This window comes from Rhinichthys klamathensis, unplaced genomic scaffold (assembly GCF_029890125.1).
Source record: "Rhinichthys klamathensis goyatoka isolate OS25496 unplaced genomic scaffold, OSU_Roscu_1.1 h1tg000765l_1, whole genome shotgun sequence".
NCBI classification, from domain to species: domain Eukaryota; kingdom Metazoa; phylum Chordata; class Actinopteri; order Cypriniformes; family Leuciscidae; genus Rhinichthys; species Rhinichthys klamathensis.
In genome coordinates, this window is record NW_026607166.1 from 2,960 (window position 1) to 22,233 (window position 19,274).

Consider the following 19,274-nt stretch of genomic DNA (forward strand, 5'->3'; position numbering starts at 1 on the left):
ACAGCGCAATCCTCTCCCAGAGCCCATATCGACGAGGGGGTTTACGACCTCGATGTTGGATCAGGACATCCTAATGGTGCAGCCGCTATTAAGGGTTCGTTTGTTCAACGATTAAAGTCCTACGTGATCTGAGTTCAGACCGGAGCAATCCAGGTCAGTTTCTATCTGTAACGCTACTTTTTCCAGTACGAAAGGATCGAAAAAGAGGGGCCTATACTTGAGGCATGCCCCACCCCTAATTGATGAAAACAAATAAATTAAGTAAAGGGAGGGCCAAAGCCCCTACCGCCCAAGATAAGGGCATACTGGGGTGGCAGAGCATGGTAAATTGCGAAAGGCCTAAGCCCTTTAAATCAGAGGTTCAAGTCCTCTCCCCAGTTCATGATGAACACTCTAATAACTCACCTAATTAATCCCCTTGCCTATATTGTCCCCGTCCTACTAGCCGTAGCCTTCCTAACCTTACTTGAGCGAAAAGTACTAGGATATATGCAGCTGCGAAAAGGGCCTAATGTAGTCGGACCCTACGGATTACTACAACCTATCGCTGACGGGGTAAAGTTATTCATTAAAGAGCCCGTCCGCCCCTCCACCTCCTCCCCCTTCCTCTTTTTAGCAACCCCTATTCTTGCGCTGACCCTGGCCTTAATCCTATGGGCGCCCATGCCCATGCCGCACCCCGTAATTGACCTTAACTTAGGAGTTCTATTCATCTTAGCACTATCGAGCCTTGCAGTATATTCTATTCTTGGATCAGGGTGAGCATCAAATTCGAAATACGCACTAATTGGGGCCCTACGGGCGGTCGCCCAGACAATTTCATATGAGGTAAGCCTTGGGCTTATTCTGCTTTCAGTAATTGTCTTCTCTGGGGGTTACACCCTCCAAACGTTCAACACAGCCCAAGAGAGCGTATGACTACTAGTCCCTGCATGACCCCTAGCCGCAATATGATACATCTCGACCCTAGCGGAAACTAACCGCGCGCCCTTTGACCTGACAGAGGGTGAATCGGAACTTGTCTCGGGTTTCAACGTAGAATATGCGGGGGGGCCCTTTGCCCTGTTCTTCCTTGCCGAATACGCAAATATTTTGCTAATGAATACCTTGTCCGCTGTCCTGTTTCTAGGAACATCGTATTTCCCTGGCATACCGGAGCTGACCACAATTAGTCTTATGATTAAGGCCGCATTTTTGTCCATTGTGTTCTTGTGGGTCCGAGCCTCCTACCCACGATTTCGATATGACCAGCTTATGCACCTTGTGTGAAAAAACTTTCTTCCTTTGACACTAGCTCTTGTGTTATGACACATCTCGCTCCCAATTGCACTAGCGGGCCTTCCCCCCCAGCTGTAGCTTAGGAACTGTGCCCGAGTGCCCAGGGACCACTTTGATAGAGTGGCTAACAGGGGTTAAAATCCCCTCAGTTCTTAGAAAAAAGGGGGTCGAACCCATGCTCAAGAGATCAAAACTCTTAGTGCTTCCTCTACACCACTTTCTAAGATGGGGTCAGCTAAATAAGCTTTCGGGCCCATACCCCGGACATGACGGTTAAACTCCCTCCTCCATCAATGAACCCTTATGTACTAGCGACGCTATTGTCCAGCCTTGGCTTAGGAACCACCCTAACCTTTGCTAGCTCCCACTGACTGCTGGCCTGAATAGGACTAGAGATTAATACCCTGGCGATCATCCCTTTAATGGCACAGCACCATCATCCACGCGCCGTGGAAGCGACCACAAAATATTTTCTTACTCAAGCCACTGCCGCAGCCATGATCCTGTTTGCGAGCACAACAAATGCCTGGATCACAGGGGCATGAGACATAAATAATGTCTCTAATCCTATTGCCAGCACAATAATTATTACCGCCCTAGCACTTAAAATTGGGCTAGCGCCAATACACTTCTGAATGCCTGAAGTATTACAAGGACTAGATCTCCTCACAGGACTAGTTTTGTCTACCTGGCAGAAACTTGCCCCGCTCGCCCTCATTATTCAGACAGCCCAAGCCATTGACCCCTTACTACTCACAACCCTGGGACTTATGTCTACTTTAATTGGTGGGTGAGGCGGACTGAACCAAACCCAGTTGCGGAAGATCTTGGCCTACTCCTCAATTGCACACATAGGCTGAATAATTATTGTTCTTCAATACGCCCCACAGCTCACCCTTCTTGCGCTACTGACATATATTTTTATGACATCCGCAGCATTCTTGACTTTGAAAACTTCATCCGCCACAAAAATTGGCACCCTCGCAACCGTTTGATCGAAAAGCCCTATCTTGACGACAACCACTGCCTTGGTATTATTGTCACTAGGTGGCCTACCCCCACTTACAGGATTTATACCAAAGTGATTAATTCTGCAAGAACTAGCGAAGCAAAGCCTTCCCCTCATTGCCACGATTATAGCCCTTGCCGCACTGCTTAGCCTGTACTTTTATTTACGACTTTGCTACGCCATAACACTCACCATCTCCCCTAACACTACTACCTCAACCACCCCATGGCGGGTTCAGACAACCCAAGCCTCCTTCCCCCTAGCCCTAGCTACTGTAATGGCTTTGGGCCTTTTACCCGTGACACCAACTATTGCCATACTAGTCACCTAGGGACTTAGGATAGCATCAGACCAAGAGCCTTCAAAGCTCTAAGCAGAAGTGAGAATCTTCTAGTCCCTGATAAGACCTACAAGAGTCTATCTTGCATTTTCTAATTGCAAATCAAATGTTTTTGTTAAACTAAGGCCTTTCTAGATGGGAAGGCCTCGATCCTACAAACTCTTAGTTAACAGCTAAGCGCTCAAGCCAGCGAGCATCCATCTACTTTTCCCGCCGTTCGCCTAGTAAGGCGGGAAAAGCCCCGGCAGGGTATTACTCTGCGTCTCTGGATTTGCAATCCAACGTGTTTCTCCACCACGGGGCTTGATAGGAAGAGGATTTAAACCTCTGTCTTCGGGGCTACAACCCACCGCCTGGGCACTCGGCTACCCTACCTGTGGCAATTACGCGCTGATTCTTTTCTACAAACCACAAAGACATTGGTACCCTTTATCTTGTATTTGGTGCCTGAGCCGGGATAGTGGGAACCGCTTTAAGCCTCCTTATCCGAGCCGAGCTAAGCCAACCCGGATCACTCTTAGGTGACGACCAGATTTATAATGTTATCGTTACCGCCCACGCCTTCGTTATAATTTTCTTTATAGTAATGCCAATTCTTATTGGCGGGTTCGGAAACTGGCTTGTACCCCTAATAATTGGTGCGCCTGATATAGCATTTCCGCGAATAAATAACATAAGCTTCTGACTTCTGCCCCCATCATTTCTACTATTGCTAGCTTCTTCTGGCGTTGAGGCTGGCGCCGGAACGGGATGAACCGTATATCCCCCACTCGCAGGCAACCTCGCCCACGCGGGAGCATCAGTAGACCTCACAATCTTCTCTCTACACCTAGCAGGTGTATCATCAATTTTAGGGGCAGTTAACTTTATCACCACAATTATCAATATGAAACCCCCAGCCATCTCCCAATATCAAACGCCTCTCTTTGTATGAGCCGTACTTGTAACCGCTGTTCTCCTACTCCTATCACTACCTGTCCTAGCAGCCGGAATTACAATACTTCTCACTGACCGTAATCTTAATACCACATTCTTCGACCCAGCTGGGGGAGGGGACCCAATCCTATATCAACATCTATTCTGATTCTTTGGTCATCCAGAGGTTTATATTCTTATTTTACCAGGGTTCGGCATCATTTCACATGTTGTAGCCTACTATGCGGGCAAAAAAGAACCATTCGGCTATATAGGGATAGTTTGAGCAATGATGGCCATTGGCCTCCTTGGATTTATCGTCTGGGCCCACCACATATTTACCGTTGGGATGGACGTAGACACCCGTGCCTACTTTACATCTGCAACAATAATTATTGCCATCCCGACCGGTGTAAAAGTGTTTAGCTGACTCGCTACATTACACGGGGGCTCTATCAAGTGGGAGACTCCTATATTATGGGCCTTAGGGTTTATTTTCCTCTTTACGGTAGGAGGGCTAACAGGAATTGTCCTTGCTAATTCCTCACTTGATATTGTTCTTCATGACACATACTATGTAGTTGCCCACTTCCACTATGTACTATCAATAGGGGCTGTATTTGCCATTATAGCAGCCTTCGTTCACTGATTCCCATTATTTTCAGGATATACCCTAAACGACACTTGAACGAAAATCCACTTTGCTGTAATATTCATCGGTGTGAACCTTACATTCTTCCCACAGCATTTCCTAGGTCTAGCAGGTATACCACGACGGTATTCTGACTACCCAGACGCTTACGCCCTATGAAATACAGTATCATCCATTGGCTCTCTCGTCTCACTAGTGGCGGTGATTATATTCCTATTTATTCTCTGAGAAGCCTTCGCCGCCAAGCGAGAAGTATCCTCAGTAGAGCTAACTACAACAAATGTAGAATGACTCCACGGCTGCCCTCCGCCATATCATACATTCGAGGAACCAGCATTTGTCCAAGTTCAGTCAAACTAACGAGAAAGGGAGGAATTGAACCCCCATGTACTGGTTTCAAGCCAGTCACATAACCACTCTGTCACTTTCTTCTAAAGACATTAGTAAAATACGTAAATTACATCACCTTGTCAAGGTGAAATCGCAGGTTAGACCCCTGTATGCCTTAACCTAAGACTTAATGGCACACCCCACACAACTAGGATTCCAAGACGCGGCATCACCCGTTATAGAAGAACTTCTTCACTTCCATGACCACGCCCTAATAATTGTATTTTTAATTAGCACAATAGTACTCTATATTATTGTTGCAATGGTTTCAACTAAGCTTACCAATAAATATATTTTAGATTCCCAAGAAATCGAAATTGTATGAACAGTATTGCCAGCGGTAATTCTAGTTTTGATTGCTCTCCCCTCCCTTCGAATTCTGTACCTTATAGATGAAATTAACGATCCCCACTTAACAATTAAAGCCATAGGACATCAATGATATTGAAGCTATGAATATACAGACTACGAAGACCTAGGATTTGATTCATATATAGTTCCGACTCAAGACCTCACCCCAGGGCAATTTCGACTCCTAGAAACAGATCACCGAATAGTAGTCCCAATAGAGTCACCAATTCGTGTTCTAGTGTCCGCAGAAGACGTATTACACTCATGAGCCATCCCATCTCTTGGTGTAAAAATAGACGCGGTGCCTGGGCGATTAAACCAAACTGCCTTTATCGCTTCGCGCCCCGGTGTATTTTATGGACAATGCTCTGAAATCTGTGGCGCTAACCACAGCTTTATGCCTATTGTGGTTGAAGCCGTACCGCTAGAACATTTCGAAAGCTGATCCTCCTTAATACTAGAAGACGCCTCACTAGAAAGCTAATTATTGGACAAAGCGTTGGCCTTTTAAGCCAAAGTTTGGTGACTACCGACCACCTCTAGTGAAATGCCCCAACTCAACCCCAATCCCTGATTCGCGATCCTAGTATTCTCATGAATCATTTTCCTCACTATTATTCCAACCAAGGTCTTAAACCATACAGCACCTAATGAGCCGGCCCCAATAAGTGAAGAAAAACATAAAACTGAATCCTGAAACTGACCATGATAGTAAGCTTTTTTGATCAATTTGCAAGCCCATCTTTCCTGGGAATTCCACTCATCGCCGTTGCAATTGCACTACCATGAGTATTGTTCCCAACCCCATCATCTCGCTGAATAAATAGCCGACTTATTACTGTTCAAACATGATTTATTAACCGGTTTACTAATCAACTAATAATGCCTCTAAATGTAGGAGGACATAAATGAGCTCTACTATTAACCTCTCTAATACTGTTCCTTATTACTGTTAATATGCTAGGCCTTCTCCCATATACCTTTACACCTACAACACAGTTGTCGTTAAATATAGGCCTCGCCGTACCATTATGACTTGCTACAGTAATTATTGGTATGCGAAATCAACCAACAGTTGCCCTCGGGCACCTTCTACCAGAAGGAACCCCCATTCCCCTGATCCCCGTACTAATTATTATTGAGACAATTAGCCTATTCATCCGACCGCTAGCCTTAGGAGTTCGACTTACAGCCAACCTAACTGCAGGCCACCTACTAATTCAACTCATCGCCACAGCTGTGTTCGTACTACTACCTATGATACCAACGGTGGCAATCCTGACAGCCGTCGTCCTCTTTCTTTTAACACTTCTAGAAGTTGCGGTAGCAATAATTCAAGCCTACGTATTTGTATTACTCCTAAGCCTTTATCTGCAGGAGAACGTTTAATGGCCCACCAAGCGCATGCATATCATATGGTTGATCCTAGCCCATGACCACTAACCGGAGCCGTCGGTGCCCTACTAATAACGTCCGGCCTAGCAATCTGGTTTCACTTCCACTCAGTAACACTAATAACCCTCGGGTTAATTCTCTTACTTCTTACAATATTTCAATGATGACGTGATGTTATTCGAGAAGGGACCTTTCAAGGTCACCACACACCGCCTGTACAGAAGGGGCTGCGATACGGGATAATTCTCTTTATCACTTCCGAAGTGTTCTTTTTCCTGGGCTTCTTTTGAGCCTTCTATCACTCAAGCCTGGCTCCAACACCCGAACTAGGCGGGTGTTGACCCCCTACGGGAGTTATCACATTAGACCCTTTTGAAGTGCCCCTCCTCAATACAGCCGTATTATTGGCATCCGGGGTAACAGTCACATGAGCCCACCACAGTATTATAGAAGGTGAACGGAAACAAGCCATTCAATCTCTTACACTTACAATCCTGTTAGGATTTTATTTCACTGCCCTCCAGGCCATAGAATATTATGAAGCACCTTTCACAATTGCAGACGGAGTATATGGCTCGACATTTTTTGTCGCCACAGGCTTCCACGGACTACATGTCATTATCGGCTCAACCTTTTTAGCTGTCTGTCTTCTCCGACAAATTCAATACCACTTTACATCCGAGCACCATTTTGGGTTCGAGGCCGCTGCCTGGTATTGACATTTTGTTGACGTAGTATGACTATTCCTTTACGTATCAATCTATTGATGAGGCTCATATCTTTCTAGTATTAAAGTTAGTACAAGTGACTTCCAATCATTCGGTCTTGGTTAAAACCCAAGGAAAGATAATGAATTTAATTACAACTATCTTTACTATCACAGTAGCCCTGTCGTCAGTTCTGGCAATTGTATCTTTCTGACTACCACAAATGAATCCAGACGCGGAAAAGCTCTCCCCTTATGAATGCGGATTTGACCCATTAGGGTCTGCCCGACTGCCCTTCTCCCTACGATTCTTCCTGGTAGCAATTCTGTTCCTTTTATTTGATCTAGAAATTGCCCTTCTCCTTCCCCTACCCTGAGGAGATCAACTCCACAGCCCAACCGGAACATTCTTTTGAGCTACTACAGTCCTAATACTCTTAACCCTCGGATTGATTTACGAATGAACCCAAGGAGGCCTGGAATGAGCGGAATGGGGGGCTAGTCCAAAGAAGACCTCTGATTTCGGCTCAGAAAATTGTGGTTTAAGTCCACGGCCCCCTTATGACACCAGTACACTTTAGCTTTAGCTCAGCCTTTATTTTAGGGCTTATAGGATTGGCGTTTCATCGCACGCATCTACTTTCCGCATTACTATGTTTGGAAGGAATAATACTGTCCCTATTTATTGCATTAGCCTTATGAACATTACAGTTTGAATCAACAAGCTTCTCTACCGCCCCTATACTGCTACTGGCCTTCTCCGCTTGTGAAGCGAGCACAGGCCTTGCACTCTTGGTAGCCACAGCCCGGACCCACGGCACTGACCGTTTGCAAAACCTTAATCTGCTACAATGCTAAAGGTGCTAATTCCCACAATCATAATATTCCCAACGATCTGACTGACCTCCCCCAAATGATTATGAACAGCCACAACTACTCACGGTCTTTCAATTGCCCTTATTAGTCTCACATGACTTAAATGAACATCAGAAACCGGGTGAACTATGTCCAACACATATTTAGCCACAGACCCCCTCTCTACACCCCTTCTAGTCTTGACATGCTGACTTCTACCCTTAATAATTCTAGCCAGCCAAAATCACATCAACCTTGAGCCAGTCAGCCGGCAGCGTCTATATATTACACTTTTAACCTCACTCCAAACTTTCCTAATCATGGCTTTCGGCGCCACAGAAATCATCATGTTCTATATTATATTTGAAGCCACGCTGATCCCGACCCTTATTATTATTACCCGGTGAGGAAATCAGACTGAACGCCTCAGCGCAGGTACCTACTTTCTGTTTTACACCCTCGCGGGGTCCCTCCCACTTTTGGTGGCCCTACTTCTACTACAACAGTCTACGGGGACTCTGTCTCTATTAGTTATCCAATATACCCAGCCATTGTTACTAAACTCCTGGGGCCATAAGATCTGATGAGCGGGTTGCTTAATCGCCTTTTTAGTGAAAATACCCCTGTACGGGGTGCACCTATGACTACCAAAGGCGCACGTAGAAGCCCCCGTTGCAGGGTCTATAGTACTAGCAGCAATTCTGCTAAAACTGGGCGGGTACGGGATAATGCGAATAATAATTATATTAAACCCACTCTCTAAAGAACTAATTTATCCATTTATTATTCTAGCACTCTGGGGCATCATCATGACCGGCTCTATTTGCCTACGACAAACCGACCTCAAGTCACTAATCGCCTATTCCTCTGTTAGCCATATAGGGCTTGTAGCGGGGGGCATTCTAATTCAAACCCCCTGAGGGTTTTCAGGAGCAATCATTCTAATGATTGCCCACGGATTAGTCTCCTCTATACTATTCTGTCTAGCTAATACAGCTTATGAACGGACCCATAGTCGAACTATAGTCCTTGCTCGAGGATTACAAGTAGTCTTCCCACTGACGGCAGTATGATGATTTATTGCGAACTTGGCCAACTTAGCATTACCCCCACTTCCTAATCTAATAGGAGAACTTATAATTATTACAACTCTATTTAACTGGTCCCCCTGAACCATTGCACTCACCGGGCTGGGAACATTAATTACCGCGGCCTACTCCCTCTATATGTTCTTGATATCGCAACGCGGGCCAGCACCAAACCATATCATAAACCTCGCACCATTCCACACCCGAGAACATCTATTGATAGCCCTTCACCTTATCCCAGTAATTCTCCTTGTAGCAAAGCCAGAACTCATGTGAGGGTGATGTTACTGTAAGTATAGTTTAACCAAGATATCAGATTGTGATTCTGAAGACAGGGGTTAAAGCCCCCTTACTCACCAAAGAAGGACAGAAATCAGTAAGTACTGCTAATACTTATGCACCGAGGCTAAAATCCTCGGCTTCTTTACGCTTCTGAAGGATAACAGCTCATCCGTTGGTCTTAGGAACCAAAAACTCTTGGTGCAAATCCAAGCGGAAGCTATGACCCCAACAGCCTTAGCCATATCATCCTCATTCATTTTAATCATTACAGTTCTTGTTCTCCCGCTACTCACAACGCTAAGTCCTAGCCCTTTAAAATTAGAATGGGCAGCCACGCACGTTAAAACTGCCGTCAGCACTGCATTCTTCATTAGCCTATTACCGCTTATAATTTTCCTGGACCAAGGGGTGGAGACTATTACTACGAACTGACAGTGAATAAATACGCAAGTATTTGACGCGAACATCAGCTTTAAATTTGACCACTACTCCCTTATTTTCACCCCAATTGCCCTTTACGTAACATGATCAATCTTAGAGTTTGCACTATGATATATACACTCCGACCCTAACGTTAACCGGTTCTTCAAATACTTACTCTTGTTTCTGGTGGCCATAATTATTCTCGTTACAGCAAACAACATATTTCAACTATTTATTGGCTGGGAAGGAGTTGGCATTATATCCTTCCTACTCATCGGCTGATGACATGGGCGAGCAGATGCCAATACAGCAGGCCTCCAAGCAGTTATCTATAACCGTGTTGGAGATATTGGGCTAATCTTCGCTATGGCCTGATTCGCAATAAATCTAAATTCTTGAGAGATTCAACAAATTTTCTCTTTATCAAATAGCTTTGACATAACAACTCCCTTGATTGGACTCATCCTTGCCGCAGCGGGAAAGTCGGCCCAGTTTGGCCTGCACCCATGACTCCCATCAGCCATAGAGGGCCCGACGCCGGTATCAGCGCTACTTCACTCCAGCACCATAGTAGTTGCAGGCATCTTCTTATTGATTCGCCTTCATCCACTTATAGAAAATAATAAGCTGGCACTAACGATTTGTCTGTGTCTAGGAGCATTAACCACCTTATATACAGCCACCTGCGCCCTAACACAAAATGACATCAAGAAAATTGTCGCCTTCTCAACATCAAGTCAGCTCGGATTAATAATAGTTGCAATCGGGCTAAACCAGCCACAGTTAGCATTTCTTCATATCTGCACACACGCATTCTTCAAGGCCATACTTTTCCTATGCTCTGGGTCTATTATTCATAGCCTGAATGACGAACAAGATATTCGCAAAATAGGGGGCCTTCATAAACTTATGCCTGCCACCTCAGCCTATCTTACGGTAGGAAGCCTAGCATTAACAGGCACTCCATTCCTTGCCGGATTCTTCTCAAAGGATGCTATCATTGAAGCCCTAAACACCTCCTACCTAAACGCCTGGGCCCTAACTTTAACACTGATTGCCACGTCCTTCACTGCAGTTTACAGCTTCCGAGTCGTATATTTTGTTACTATGGGATCCCCACGATTCCTTCCATTATCCCCCATCAATGAGAACAACCCATCAGTCATCAACCCAATCAAACGACTTGCCTGAGGAAGCATTGTTGCAGGACTTATTATCACGTCTAACTTCCTACCCTTAAAAACATCCACCATGACAATGCCTGCTACCCTAAAAATAGCAGCCCTTATCGTGACTGTTATTGGACTTCTAGTGGCTATAGAACTCGCAGCTACGGCCAACAACCCAGCTAAAACTGCCTATAAAGCCTCTGCACACCATTTTTCGAGTATACTCGGGTACTTCCCTGCATTAATACACCGACTCTCCCCCAAAGCCAGCCTGGTCCTCGGACAATCAGCTGCCACTAAACTGGACCAAACCTGACTTCAAACTACAGGCCCAAAAGGGATAGCACTCACACAAATAATAGTAGCAAAAATAATAAGCGATATCTCACGAGGAACAATTAAAACATATTTAACCATCTTCCTTTTAACCATGGCCTTGGCGGTTCTTCTAGCCCTTATTTAAACCGCTCGAAGTGTCCCGCGACTTAGACCCCGAGTCAGCTCCAACACCACAAGTAGAGTTAAAAGTAGTACCCAAGCACAAATAACTAACATAGCCCCCCCTAAAGAATATATTATGGCCACACCCCCAACATCCCCCCGTAGTATAGACAACTCCTTCAGCCCATCAATGACTACCCAAGAGCCCTCATATCACTCCCCTCAAAATAGTCCAGCCGTCACCACAACACCCGACAGATAAATCAGAACATATCCAGCCACTGAACGACTTCCCCAGGCCTCTGGAAAAGGCTCAGCAGCTAACGCTGCCGAATAAGCAAACACCACAAGCATTCCCCCTAAATAGATTAAGAAAAGAACTAAGGATAAAAAGGACCCACCACAGCCAACCAACACCCCGCACCCAACCCCCGCTGCCACTACCAATCCTAAGGCAGCAAAATAAGGCGTGGGATTAGACGCAACAGCAATCAATCCTACAATCAAAGCTATCAATAGTAAAAACACGAAATAGGTCATAATTCCCGCTCAGACTTTAACCGAGACCAGTGACTTGAAGAAACACCGTTGTCATTCAACTACAGGAACAATAATGGCAAGCCTACGAAAAACCCACCCGCTAATAAAAATCGCTAACGATGCACTAGTTGACCTTCCAACCCCATCTAATATTTCAGCACTATGGAACTTCGGATCCCTCCTAGGATTATGCTTAATTACTCAAATCCTGACAGGACTATTCCTGGCCATACATTATACTTCCGATATCTCAACGGCCTTTTCATCAGTAACACATATCTGCCGAGACGTAAACTATGGCTGACTCATCCGAAACATACATGCTAACGGAGCATCGTTCTTCTTTATCTGTATTTACATACACATTGCCCGCGGACTGTACTATGGGTCATACCTCTATAAAGAGACCTGAAGTATTGGCGTAGTTCTACTCCTTTTAGTTATGATGACGGCTTTTGTAGGCTATGTACTGCCCTGAGGGCAAATATCTTTTTGAGGTGCCACCGTAATTACAAATCTACTATCAGCAGTCCCCTATATGGGCGACGCCCTTGTCCAGTGGATTTGAGGCGGCTTTTCCGTAGATAACGCAACATTAACGCGATTCTTCGCCTTCCACTTCCTATTTCCATTCGTTATCGCCGGTGCAACAGTCCTACATTTGCTATTTTTACACGAAACGGGATCAAACAACCCTGCCGGATTAAACTCCGACGCGGATAAAATCTCTTTCCACCCATACTTCTCATACAAGGACCTCCTTGGCTTTGTATTAATATTATTAGCTCTCACATCCCTAACATTATTCTCCCCAACACTGCTCGGCGACCCAGAAAATTTTACCCCAGCAAACCCTCTGGTCACCCCACCGCACATCCAACCGGAGTGGTACTTCCTGTTCGCCTACGCCATTCTACGATCTATTCCAAACAAGCTAGGAGGGGTCCTAGCACTATTATTTAGCATCCTAGTACTATTAGTAGTGCCAATTTTACACACCTCAAAGCAACGAGGACTAACTTTCCGTCCAATCACCCAATTCTTATTCTGAACCTTAGTGGCGGACATAATCATTTTAACATGAATTGGAGGCATACCCGTAGAACACCCATATATCATCATTGGCCAAATCGCGTCGGTGCTATACTTCGCACTCTTCCTTGTTCTCGCCCCCCTCGCAGGGTGAGCCGAGAATAAAGCATTGAAATGAGCTTGCCCTAGTAGCTTAGCTTGAAAGCACCGGTCTTGTAATCCGAAGATCGAGGGTTAAACCCCCTCCTAGCGCCCAGAAAAAGGAGATTCTAACTCCCACCCCTGGCTCCCAAAGCCAGAATTCTAAATTAAACTATCTTCTGATAGTAACCTATATGGTCCGGTACCGCGTGTAGCATTACATGCGTATAGTACATATATATGGTCTAACACACACATAATATTATTCGTAATATTGTGTGTGTTGTGTTAGTGCATATATATGTATTATCACCATTCATTTATCTTAACCTAAAAGCAAGTACTAACGTCCAAGACGTACATAGACCAAATCGTTAAAACTCACAAATAATTTATTCTAACCTGGGAACTATATTATTCCCCTAGATTCGGCACTCAACACTTTCCTTGAAATAAACACCTAAGGTTTAACGTAACCATATTAATGTAGTAAGAGACCACCAACCGGTTCATATAAGGCATCTTATGCATGATAGAATCAGGGACACAATACGTGGGGGTTGCACACTGTGAACTATTCCTTGCATCTGGTTCCTATTTCAGGTCCATATTTATAAGACTCCACCCTCGGATAATTATACTGGCATCTGATTAATGGTGTAATTGCATACTCCTCGTTACCCAACATGCCGGGCGTTCTTTTATATGCATAGGGGTTCTCTTTTTTGGTTTCCTTTCACTTTACATCTCAGAGTGCAGGCACAAGTAACATCTCAAGGTGGTACTCTTCCTTGCCCGAATTAAACTAGGTTCATCATTGAAAGACATAACTTAAGAATTACATTTTATTCTATCAAGTGCATAACATATACATCCTTTCTTCAACTTACCCTGATATATACGCCCCCTCTTTTGGTTTTCACGCGACAAACCCCCTTACCCCCTACGCTCAGCAAATCCTGTTCTCCTTGTCAAACCCCGAAACCAAGGAAGGTTCGAGAACGTGCGGGCTAACAAGTTGAGATATCCATTAGCCATCCGCATTATATATATATATATATACATGTCATATCGACCCCCCTAAAAATTTTCTCAAATATAGCCCAAAAAATTCTACTAAATTTGTTAGTAAATTTCTCAATGCTAAAAAATCCAACATATTTAATCGCTAGCGTAGCTTAATACAAAGCATAACACTGAAGATGTTAAGATGGGCCCTGAGAAGCTCCGCATGCACAAAGGCATGGTCCTGACCTTATTATCAGCTCTAGCCCAACTTACACATGCAAGTCTCCGCAGCCCCGTGAGTACGCCCTTAATCCCCTGCCCGGGGACGAGGAGCAGGCATCAGGCACAAACCGTTAGCCCAAGACGCCTGGCCTAGCCACACCCCCAAGGGAATTCAGCAGTGATAAATATTAAGCCATAAGTGAAAACTTGACTCAGTCAGGGTTGAGAGGGCCGGTAAAACTCGTGCCAGCCACCGCGGTTAAACGAGAGGCCCTAGTTGATAATACAACGGCGTAAAGGGTGGTTAAGGACAGTGAAATAATAAAGTCGAATGGCCCTTTGGCTGTCATACGCTTCTAGGAGTCCGAAGCCCGATATACGAAAGTAGCTTTAGAAAAGCCCACCTGACCCCACGAAAGCTGAGAAACAAACTGGGATTAGATACCCCACTATGCTCAGCCATAAACCCAGACGTCCAACTACAATTAGGCGTCCGCCCGGGTACTACGAGCATTAGCTTGAAACCCAAAGGACCTGACGGTGCCTCAGACCCCCCTAGAGGAGCCTGTTCTAGAACCGATAACCCCCGTTAAACCTCACCACTTCTAGCCACCCCAGCCTATATACCGCCGTCGTCAGCTTACCCTGTGAAGGCAATAAAAGTAAGCAAAATGGGCACAACCCAGAACGTCAGGTCGAGGTGTAGCGTACGAAGCGGGAAGAAATGGGCTACATTTTCTATTATAGAACACTACGGACATGCAACATGAAATAGTGCTTGAAGGAGGATTTAGTAGTAAAAAGGAAGCAGCGTGTCCTTTTGAACTCGGCTCTGAGACGCGTACACACCGCCCGTCACTCTCCCCTGTCAAAATGCAGTAAAGCTACCTAACACCAGAGCGGTGACAAGGGGAGGCAAGTCGTAACATGGTAAGTGTACCGGAAGGTGCACTTGGATTAAATTCAGGGCGTGGCTGAGTTAGCCAAGCATCTCACTTACACCGAGAAGACATCCATGCAAATTGGATCACCCTGAGCTAACCAGCTAGCTTAACTACTAATATAATTCAACTTTATTCATAACAAAACAAGACCCAACGCCACAAACTAAACCATTTTTTTACCTGAGTATGGGAGACAGAAAAGGTTCAGCTCAAAGCAATAGAGACAGTACCGCAAGGGAAAGCTGAAAGAGAAATGAAACAACCCATATAAGCACTGAAAAACAAAGACTAGACCTTGTACCTTTTGCATCATGATTTAGCCAGTACCATCGAGCGAAGAGACCTTTAGTTTGATACCCCGAAACCAGGTGAGCTACCCCGAGACAGCCTATGTAATTTAGGGCTAACCCGTCTCTGTGGCAAAAGAGTGGGAAGAGCTCCGGGTAGAAGTGACAGACCTACCGAACCTGGTGATAGCTGGTTGCCTGAGAGATGGATAGAAGTTCAGCCTCGCACCCCCCAAATCAAAACAAATATCATCAAGATACTTTAAGGGAAAGTGTGAGAGTTAGTTGAAGGGGGTACAGCCCCTTCAACAAAGGATACAACCTTCGCAGGCGGATAAAGATCATAATATATAAGACACACTGTTCTAGTGGGCCTGAAAGCAGCCACCTAAGCAGAAAGCGTTAAAGCTCAGACAGAGAGAAATTTATTATACCGATAACAAATCTTACTCCCCTAATTATATCAGACCAACCCATGCCCACATGGGAGAGATTATGCTAAAATGAGTAACAAGAAGACCTGATCTTCTCCCGCCACAAGTGTAAACCAGATCGGACAAGCCGCTGGAATTTAACGAACCCAACCCAAGAGGGTAGTGTGAATAATAAAAACCCCAAGAAGAACTTACACTAAATAATCGTTAACCCCACACTGGAGTGTCATTTTAAGGGAAAGACTAAAGGAAGGGGAAGGAACTCGGCAAACACAAGCCTCGCCTGTTTACCAAAAACATCGCCTCCTGCAACTAAATTGAGTATAGGAGGTCCAGCCTGCCCAGTGACTACGGGTTCAACGGCCGCGGTATTTTGACCGTGCAAAGGTAGCGCAATCACTTGTCTCTTAAATAGAGACCTGTATGAATGGCTAGACGAGGGCTTAACTGTCTCCCCCTTTCAGTCAGTGAAATTGATCTATCCGTGCAGAAGCGGGTATAACAGTACAAGACGAGAAGACCCTTTGGAGCTTAAGGTACAAGATTCAGCCACGTTAAACAACTCCATAAAGAGCAAGAACTTAGTGGCCATGAAATTTTACCTTCAGTTGGGGCGACCACGGAGGAAAAGTAAGCCTCCGAGTGGACTGGGCCAAACCCCTAAAGCCAAGAGAAACATCTCTAAGCCGCAGAACATCTGACCAATAATGATCCGACTAAAAAGCCGATCAACGAACCAAGTTACCCTAGGGATAACAGCGCAATCCTCTCCCAGAGCCCATATCGACGAGGGGGTTTACGACCTCGATGTTGGATCAGGACATCCTAATGGTGCAGCCGCTATTAAGGGTTCGTTTGTTCAACGATTAAAGTCCTACGTGATCTGAGTTCAGACCGGAGCAATCCAGGTCAGTTTCTATCTGTAACGCTACTTTTTCCAGTACGAAAGGATCGAAAAAGAGGGGCCTATACTTGAGGCATGCCCCACCCCTAATTGATGAAAACAAATAAATTAAGTAAAGGGAGGGCCAAAGCCCCTACCGCCCAAGATAAGGGCATACTGGGGTGGCAGAGCATGGTAAATTGCGAAAGGCCTAAGCCCTTTAAATCAGAGGTTCAAGTCCTCTCCCCAGTTCATGATGAACACTCTAATAACTCACCTAATTAATCCCCTTGCCTATATTGTCCCCGTCCTACTAGCCGTAGCCTTCCTAACCTTACTTGAGCGAAAAGTACTAGGATATATGCAGCTGCGAAAAGGGCCTAATGTAGTCGGACCCTACGGATTACTACAACCTATCGCTGACGGGGTAAAGTTATTCATTAAAGAGCCCGTCCGCCCCTCCACCTCCTCCCCCTTCCTCTTTTTAGCAACCCCTATTCTTGCGCTGACCCTGGCCTTAATCCTATGGGCGCCCATGCCCATGCCGCACCCCGTAATTGACCTTAACTTAGGAGTTCTATTCATCTTAGCACTATCGAGCCTTGCAGTATATTCTATTCTTGGATCAGGGTGAGCATCAAATTCGAAATACGCACTAATTGGGGCCCTACGGGCGGTCGCCCAGACAATTTCATATGAGGTAAGCCTTGGGCTTATTCTGCTTTCAGTAATTGTCTTCTCTGGGGGTTACACCCTCCAAACGTTCAACACAGCCCAAGAGAGCGTATGACTACTAGTCCCTGCATGACCCCTAGCCGCAATATGATACATCTCGACCCTAGCGGAAACTAACCGCGCGCCCTTTGACCTGACAGAGGGTGAATCGGAACTTGTCTCGGGTTTCAACGTAGAATATGCGGGGGGGCCCTTTGCCCTGTTCTTCCTTGCCGAATACGCAAATATTTTGCTAATGAATACCTTGTCCGCTGTCCTGTTTCTAGGAACATCGTATTTCCCTGGCATACCGGAGCTGACCACAATTAGTCTTATGATTAAGGCCGCATTTTTGTCCATTGTGTTCTTGTGGGTCCGAGCCTCCTACCCACGATTTCGATATGACCAGCTTATGCACCTTGTGTGAAAAAACTTTCTTCCTTTGACACTAGCTCTTGTGTTATGACACATCTCGCTCCCAATTGCACTAGCGGGCCTTCCCCCCCAGCTGTAGCTTAGGAACTGTGCCCGAGTGCCCAGGGACCACTTTGATAGAGTGGCTAACAGGGGTTAAAATCCCCTCAGTTCTTAGAAAAAAGGGGGTCGAACCCATGCTCAAGAGATCAAAACTCTTAGTGCTTCCTCTACACCACTTTCTAAGATGGGGTCAGCTAAATAAGCTTTCGGGCCCATACCCCGGACATGACGGTTAAACTCCCTCCTCCATCAATGAACCCTTATGTACTAGCGACGCTATTGTCCAGCCTTGGCTTAGGAACCACCCTAACCTTTGCTAGCTCCCACTGACTGCTGGCCTGAATAGGACTAGAGATTAATACCCTGGCGATCATCCCTTTAATGGCACAGCACCATCATCCACGCGCCGTGGAAGCGACCACAAAATATTTTCTTACTCAAGCCACTGCCGCAGCCATGATCCTGTTTGCGAGCACAACAAATGCCTGGATCACAGGGGCATGAGACATAAATAATGTCTCTAATCCTATTGCCAGCACAATAATTATTACCGCCCTAGCACTTAAAATTGGGCTAGCGCCAATACACTTCTGAATGCCTGAAGTATTACAAGGACTAGATCTCCTCACAGGACTAGTTTTGTCTACCTGGCAGAAACTTGCCCCGCTCGCCCTCATTATTCAGACAGCCCAAGCCATTGACCCCTTACTACTCACAACCCTGGGACTTATGTCTACTTTAATTGGTGGGTGAGGCGGACTGAACCAAACCCAGTTGCGGAAGATCTTGGCCTACTCCTCAATTGCACACATAGGCTGAATAATTATTGTTCTTCAATACGCCCCACAGCTCACCCTTCTTGCGCTACTGACATATATTTTTATGACATCCGCAGCATTCTTGACTTTGAAAACTTCATCCGCCACAAAAATTGGCACCCTCGCAACCGTTTGATCGAAAAGCCCTATCTTGACGACAACCACTGCCTTGGTATTATTGTCACTAGGTGGCCTACCCCCACTTACAGGATTTATACCAAAGTGATTAATTCTGCAAGAACTAGCGAAGCAAAGCCTTCCCCTCATTGCCACGATTATAGCCCTTGCCGCACTGCTTAGCCTGTACTTTTATTTACGACTTTGCTACGCCATAACACTCACCATCTCCCCTAACACTACTACCTCAACCACCCCATGGCGGGTTCAGACAACCCAAGCCTCCTTCCCCCTAGCCCTAGCTACTGTAATGGCTTTGGGCCTTTTACCCGTGACACCAACTATTGCCATACTAGTCACCTA

At 45.5% G+C, this 19,274-nt stretch overlaps 6 protein-coding genes across 6 annotated transcripts; all 6 read left to right on the top strand.

The window, feature by feature from the left end:
* Positions 1-1,291: 1,291 nt before the first annotated feature.
* On the top strand, positions 1,292-2,138 carry LOC130077643 (NADH-ubiquinone oxidoreductase chain 2-like). The gene is given in 1 exon segment (XM_056242940.1): positions 1,292-2,138. A coding segment is annotated over 1 exon segment (594 nt). The 5' UTR covers positions 1,292-1,544.
* Positions 2,139-4,694: 2,556 nt separating this feature from the next.
* LOC130077641 (cytochrome c oxidase subunit 2-like) lies at positions 4,695-5,692 on the top strand. The gene is given in 1 exon segment (XM_056242939.1): positions 4,695-5,692. A coding segment is annotated over 1 exon segment (666 nt). The 5' UTR covers positions 4,695-4,714; the 3' UTR covers positions 5,381-5,692.
* A 2,061-nt stretch (positions 5,693-7,753) lies between these two features.
* LOC130077649 (NADH-ubiquinone oxidoreductase chain 4-like) lies at positions 7,754-9,268 on the top strand. The gene is given in 1 exon segment (XM_056242947.1): positions 7,754-9,268. A coding segment is annotated over 1 exon segment (1,368 nt). The 5' UTR covers positions 7,754-7,887; the 3' UTR covers positions 9,256-9,268.
* Positions 9,269-9,416: 148 nt separating this feature from the next.
* LOC130077648 (NADH-ubiquinone oxidoreductase chain 5-like) lies at positions 9,417-10,875 on the top strand. The gene is given in 1 exon segment (XM_056242946.1): positions 9,417-10,875. A coding segment is annotated over 1 exon segment (1,395 nt). The 5' UTR covers positions 9,417-9,480.
* An 855-nt stretch (positions 10,876-11,730) lies between these two features.
* LOC130077654 (cytochrome b-like) lies at positions 11,731-12,947 on the top strand. The gene is given in 1 exon segment (XM_056242953.1): positions 11,731-12,947. A coding segment is annotated over 1 exon segment (978 nt). The 5' UTR covers positions 11,731-11,907; the 3' UTR covers positions 12,886-12,947.
* Positions 12,948-17,948: 5,001 nt separating this feature from the next.
* Positions 17,949-18,795, top strand: LOC130077637 (NADH-ubiquinone oxidoreductase chain 2-like). Its single transcript, XM_056242936.1, is given in 1 exon segment — positions 17,949-18,795. A coding segment is annotated over 1 exon segment (594 nt). The 5' UTR covers positions 17,949-18,201.
* Positions 18,796-19,274: the final 479 nt, after the last annotated feature.